The sequence below is a fragment of the Colobus angolensis genome, unplaced genomic scaffold, assembly GCF_000951035.1.
Source record: "Colobus angolensis palliatus isolate OR3802 unplaced genomic scaffold, Cang.pa_1.0 Scaffold283, whole genome shotgun sequence".
Classification (NCBI taxonomy): domain Eukaryota; kingdom Metazoa; phylum Chordata; class Mammalia; order Primates; family Cercopithecidae; genus Colobus; species Colobus angolensis.
In genome coordinates, this window is record NW_012116077.1 from 272,790 (window position 1) to 279,668 (window position 6,879).

Consider the following 6,879-nt stretch of genomic DNA (forward strand, 5'->3'; position numbering starts at 1 on the left):
CAGGGAACCACGGAGGCGGGGGCGGCCACAGTTTCCCGGGTTCGGCTTCACGTCACGCGAGGGCGGCAGGGAGGACGGAATGGCGGGGTTTGGGGTGGGTCCCTCCTCGGGGGAGCCCTGGGAAAAGAGGGCTGCGTGTGGGAAGAGAAGGTGGAAATGGCGTTTTGGTTGACATGTGCCGCCTGCGAGCGTGCTGCGGGGAGGGGCCGAGGGCAGATTCGGGAATGATGGCGCGGGGTGGGGGCGTGGGGGCTTTCACGAGAGAGGCCCTTCCCTGGAAGTTTGGGGTGCGATGGTGAGGTTCTCGGGGGCGCCTCTGGAGGGGCCTCGGCACGGAAAGCGACCACCTGGGAGGGCGTGTGGGGACCGGGCTTTGCCTTTAGTTTTGCACACACTGTAGTTCATCTTTATGGAGATGCGCATGGCCTCATTGAAGCCCCACTACAGCTCTGGTAGCGGTAACCATGCGTATTTGACACACGAAGGAACTAGGGAAAAGGCATTAGGTCATTTCAAGCCAAAATTCACGTGTACTGGAATCCGGATTCCAGACTGACCAATGCCCCAGGATATAGAAAATGAGAATGTGGTCCTTACCTTCAAGAACATTCTTAACCGTAATCAGCCTCTGGTATCTTGGCTCCACCCTCACTGTTTTTTTCTTGTTTGTTGAACCGGCCAAGCTGCTGGCCACCCACCCTAACCGTTCTGATCATGCTTGCTAAAGTAGTCAAAACCCCTGCCAGTTAAATGCTTTAACTTGCCTTATTATGATTATTTTTGTTGTTTTGGCAATGACCTGGTTACCTGTTGATTGTTTCTCCTACTAAAACTTTTTAAGGGCAGGAATCACCACTGTAACTCTAGCACATAGCACAGTACTTGGCTTGTAAGAGGTCCTCGATGATGGTTTGTTGAATGAATACATTAAATGATTCCCACTTGAGCCCTAAGAAAGAAGCGATTCTATTTCATATTAGGCGTTGTAATGACTTAAGGTAAAGAGCAGTGCTATTAACGGAGTCTGACTGGGAATCCAGCTTGTTTGGGCTATTTACTAGTTGTGTGGCTGTGGGCAACTTACTTCACCTCTCTGGGCTTAAGTCATTTGATGTATATCTGAGGTGCTGGCTACCTCCTGGAGTTATTGAGAGGATTATAAGACAGTCTATGTGAATAAACAACCCTTGCATGGTCCCTGGCTGGGAATAGTAATAATAGCCATCATCATGTATACATACGTAGTCCTAATTAGTCTTCAAAACAGTCCTGTAGCAATGGTATGATTATTACCATTTTACAGATGAGAAACCTTTGAAGCCTCAGAGAGGCTAACAGACATACTGTAGGTCATAAAGTTATTAAGGGAAGGAGCTCTGACTCGAACCTAGCTCTCTCTGGAGTAATACCAGTTAAAAACTAGGCTAATAATAGGTACTCAAAAAAATGGTAGTGGCTGTTGTTTTTATTCAGTTGCTGAGGAAAAAATGTTGATTTTTCGTCTCTAAACATCAACTTACTTAATTCTGCCAATTTCCTTTTTTTTGAGACAGGGTCTCACTCTGTCACCCAGGATGGAGTGTAGTGGCGCAATCACTGCTCACTGTAGCCTTGACTTCCTGGGCTCAGGTGATTCTCCCCGAGCTCAGGGGATTCTCCCACTTCAGCCTCCCGAGAAGCTGGGACTACAGGTGCGCACCACCATCCCTGGTTAATATTTGTATTTTATTTTATTTATTTATTTATTTTTATTTTTATTTTTTTGAGATGGAGTTTCGCTCTTGTTGCCCAGGCTGGAGTGCAGTGGCTTGATCTTGGCTCACTACAACCTCTGCCTCCCGGGTTCAAGCGATTCTCCTGCCTCATCCTCCTGAGTAGCTGGAATTACAGGTGCCTGCCACCATGCCTGGCTAATTTTTTGTATTTTTAATAGAGACAAGGTTTCACCATGTTGGCCAGGCTAGTCTCGAACTCCTGATCTCAGGTGATCCACCTGCCTCGGCCTCCCAAAGTGCTGGGATTACAGGTGTGAGCCACCGTGCCCAGCCTAATATTTGTATTTTTTGTAGAGATGGTGTTTTGCCATGTTGTCCAGGCTGGTCTCAAACTCCTGATTTCAAGCTATCTGCCTGCCTCTACTTCCCAAAGTGCTGGGATTACAGGCGTGAGCCACCATGCCTGACCTAGGTAGATGCTTTTAGCTTTGGGGTGTGATGCCTGCCCCAGTATACAGTGAATTTAATTATTGCTAGAGCTGGCTGTTTGTTAGTTTTCTTTGAACATAAGATACTCATTGTTTTTAGTTTGCCAATCCCTCTTCCTTTTTAAAAAATTTCCTTCCCTTAAATTGTTTGCATGTTAGCAATAACAAATGCTTAAATGGTGTTATGTGCTAGATACTCTTCTAAGCCCTATTATGTATATTAACTAATTTTTTTAATTATGCAAATCAGAGAGGTTAAGTAACTTGCCCAAGATTACCCAACAATACTAGGATTTGAACCTAAGTTTGTCTCACCCCAGATTCTGCTCTTACAATCTCTAAGCTTTTAAGTTAGTAGTGACAATAGTAGATATTTATTGAATACTTAACTATGTTTTAGGCGTTGAAGTGAATATTTTGCAGGCATTATCTAATGTAAACACCCTAAAGTTACATAACAGGTACCCTTTAGGTAAATAAACACTAGTATGACCTTGGAGGCACAGATAGATGAAGTAACTTGCCCAATATCACTTACATGAAATTGGCCCTCAAATGTGTCTGATACAACCCATGCTGCTTGTAACTGTCATTTTAAACTGCCAGGGTAAACTTGGACACACTTGAGCTAAGAAAAAGCTTCTAGATTTTTGCAAATTAATGTAAAATATACTGTATGTGGATATAGTATCTTCTAAATTTCAGGGATGGTAGTCCTAGAAATGTAATCCCGCCCTAGCCGAGCTTACCCTGCCAATAATTTTTTACAGAATTGGTAAAACGGAGCACTTTTTTTTTGTCCTTGGCCACACTGTTATCAATAGGGTGTAGATTGACATCAGTCTGTAGGTGTAAACCAGAATTATTCTTTGTGACCACCAAGAAATAGAGCAGTTCAGTTCAGAGGTTTCTTTCTGTGAATTTAGCACTGTGACCTGCATACTACAGGTCTACTTTGTTTTCTATCCAATGTTTATATCTGGCTATTGCAAAAGGTAGGAAAAGGACCAACCAGATCAGCAGAGAAGAGGTGCCTTGGAGTTCTCTTTTAGTTTTCTACAATTCATTAGATAGTAACTAGTCTATGTCATTTTACTCCCCTGTGTGAAGATATGTTGAAGATGTACTAGTATATTCTTCTACCTTTCTGTAATTTTATATTGTGTAGATTTGATAAAATTTATGTGTCAATCACCACCAGTAATATCAATATTGAGCCTCAATTCTTATTTTCCTGCCCAGTGGCTGCCAAATTACTAACATTTACAATAATTCACTACTACTGAGATAATTTACTTCTGATTCAATCACATACTTCAGATTGTTAGGGAACTACTGTCTTCAGCATTGTGCTTCTGATAACTGATAAGTATAATTTTTTTTTTGTCCAGAGTGAGCATATTCTTCTGTGCACACTAATAAAAGGAAAAATTGTAATATTGAGTAAATTCGTGTCCTTACACATATAGTAGTTATGAGCCCATGTCCCTAGAATGGGTAATAATTTTTCCCTCTCTTGGTTGAGTAGTCAATAATGCTGATTTTAATTCTTATAACAGCTTTATCCCTCAGAAGGGAAGGCAAGCAAGTTATATATGTAGTTTATTTGTAAGACTGATATGAAATTGGAAGATGAATCTACTATTAGCTTAAATTATTTTTACATTTAGGCTTATTGCATCAGCAACTCATAATTTTGGTTTTTTGTTATCCTGAGTTAACACAAATTATCCAAGGAGATGGCAGATCATCTGCTTTGAGGGGTTTTTTTTTTTATGAATTTTAATGTATCTGAATATAAAAGGTAAAAATATGCCAACTAGCAATTTCTGCCCATTCCAGAAGTTTGGAAATGTTATTGATTACTAGGAATAAAATAAAATGTGGTTTATCTATTGTTGTACCTCTTTTAATTCACATAGCTCATTTTTATCTTTTTTTTTTTTTATGAGACGGAGTCTTGCTCTGTCGCCAGGCAGGAGTACAGTGGTGTGATCTCGGCTCACTCCAGCCACCGACTCCCTGGTTCAAGTGATTCTCCTGCCTTAGCCTCCCGAGTAGCCGGGATTACAGGCATGTGCCACCACGCCCAGCTAATTTTTGTAGAGACAGGGTTTCACCGTATTGGCCAGGATGGTCTCCATCTCCTGACCTCGTCATATGCCTGCTTTGGCCTCCAAAAGTGCTGGGATTACAGATGTGAGCCACTGCGCCCAGCCCACATAGCTCGTTGTTAGACTCACTTCCATTAACTTTTGTTTGGACCCACGAACATTGTCTTTTTTTTTTTTTTTTTTTTTTGGAGATAGAGTTTCACTTTTGTTGCGCAGACTGTAGTGCAGTGGTGCAATCTCAGCTCACTGCAATCTCTGCCTCCCGGGTTCTAGCAATTCTCCTGCCTTAGCCTCCTGAGTAGCTGGAATTAAAGGCGCCCACCACCACACCCAGCTAATTTTTGTATTTTTAAGTAAAGACAGAGTTTCGCCATGTTGGGCAGGCCAGGGGTGATCTGCCCACCTCAGCCTCCCAAAGTGCTGGGATTACAGGTGTGAGCCACCGCATCCAGCCAACATGTCTTTTTTTTTTCTTTTTAACCGCAAAGAGACGTAGGCAATCCTTGTCACAGATGATGAATTGATATTGCAAGTATTGTCTTAGCTTGGATTAATTTTTTTGCTTACTGTAATTTTAGATAATATAGCTTTGTAATTAGAAATTTTATGTGTAAACCACAAAAATGTTTACGTGAAGGCCATTATTACAGATGTGACATGCATAGTTATTAAGAATTTGTATGCTTACATGGGTCAGTCTGGCAAAAAATTACGAATTTTTAAAAATTAAAAAAAAAATTGTAATGCCAGTTTTACTGGAAATTAAAATTATTTCAGTAATTGATTACAGCAAAAGTATTGATTTTCATTCTAGACAAAAGTTAGAATGAAAGGTAATTTCTCAATACTCTTTCATATTAATAAAAGTACCTGTAGCGGTTTTTATCATTCACAAGTATATCACAAGTAAGTTAGAATTTGAGAACTGTGTTCCAGATCTCTGAGGAGATGCAATCAGATTTCTGAACTGTCTCGGCAAATGGTAAGCAACTTAGAGCTAGTAATTAATAACCTGTCCTTTGATTTCTAGTTCAGCCAGAAATGGCCATAATTGAGAAAGGCAGATCTGGAGAGTAACCACATTTTCATTCGCTTACCACTTCTAGGCCCCTCCAGAGCTCTCAAATATTTTGGGGTTGAGCCCTTCCCCAAAGCCATACAGGACCTTTTTTTGTGATCTGTTCTAGCCGTTTTTATGTTGGGTGCTTGTTATGGACTGAGCATTTATGTCCTCCCCCACCCCCCATATCTTATTTGAAGTCCTAATCCCCCAGTGTGATGGTATTTGGAGACGGGGCCTTTGGAAGGTAATTACAGTTAGAAGTCAGGAGGGTCAGGCCCAGGTCTGATTGGGTTAGTGCCCTTATAAGAAAAGACACCAGACCGGGCGTGGTGGCTCACACCTGTAATCCCAGCACTTTGGGAGGCCAAGGTGGGTGGATCATGAGGTCATGAGTTCGAGACCAGCCTGGCCAACATAGTGAAACCCTGTCTCTACTAAAAATATAAAAATTAGCTGGGTGTGGTAGCGGGCTCCTGTAATCCAAGGTACTCAGGAGGGTGAGGCACGAAAATCACTTGAACCTGGGAGGTGGAGGTTGCAGTGAGCCTAGATTGTGCTACTGCATTCCAGCCTGGGTGACAGAGCGAGACTCTGTCTCAAAAAAAAAAAAGAAGAAGAGACACCGGAGAGCTTACTAGAAGACGTCGTGTAAGCACACGGTTAGAAGACCTACAAGCCAAAGAAGAGGCCTCAGATTGAAACTTACCTTGCAGGTACCTTAATTTTGGACTTCCCAGCCTCCAAAACTGTGAGAAATAAGTTTCTGTTAAGTCACTCAGTCTATGGTATTTTGTTATGGCAGCCTGAACAGGTAATAGTTCTTTCAGAAAGTGTTGATAATGACCACATGCAACACCAAGTCACAAATAAGAAAGAGATATGACTTATATTCATACAGAAAGTTGGGCACTGCCATTGCCTTGTTGGTTTAGAAGGCTGTGCTAGTTCAGTGGCAGAGAGGTGCTGGTCTCCTTTACTCAGTTTACAATCTAGGCAGTAGAATGTAATCACTGCTTTAAACTTGATATTGCTTATGGAGAGAATCATTGGTGCTGGGTAACTTTGGGTTCTAGGTTTACTTTTTGTGTATCTATAACTGTGTTTGGTAAATCACAAGTTTGTGGGCTTGTCGAATTAGATTTTGGCACAGATGATGAGCTTTATTATGCTATACAGTTAGTTCTATGTATATATGCCTTTACCACTAGATTATAAGCTTTTTTTTTTTTTTTTTTTGAGATGGAGTCTCTCTCTGTCCCCTAGGCTGGAGTGGAGTGCAGTGGCACATTCTCGGCTCACTGCAGCCTCTACCTCCCAGGTTTAAGCAATTCTCCTGCCTCAGCCTCCCAAATAACTGGGACTATAGACGCGTGCCACCACACCCGGCTAATTTTTGTATTTTTTGTAGAGACAGAGTTTCGCCATCTTGGCCAGGCTGGTCTCGAACTTCTGGTCTCAGGTGATCCACCTGCCTCAGCCTCCCAAAGTGCTGGGATTTA

The 6,879-nt window shown here is 42.0% G+C and overlaps 1 protein-coding gene across 1 annotated transcript in view; it reads left to right on the forward strand.

Annotated features, from left to right (window-relative positions):
- Window positions 1-6: 6 nt before the first annotated feature.
- The window catches only part of HPRT1 (hypoxanthine phosphoribosyltransferase 1), a 42,382-nt gene continuing 35,509 nt past the window's right edge, over window positions 7-6,879 (forward strand). Inside the window, exon 1 of the mRNA XM_011948725.1 lies at window positions 7-94. Within this exon, the coding sequence (XP_011804115.1) occupies window positions 80-94 (15 nt within the window). The 5' untranslated portion in view covers window positions 7-79. The remainder of the gene's footprint in view (window positions 95-6,879) is intronic.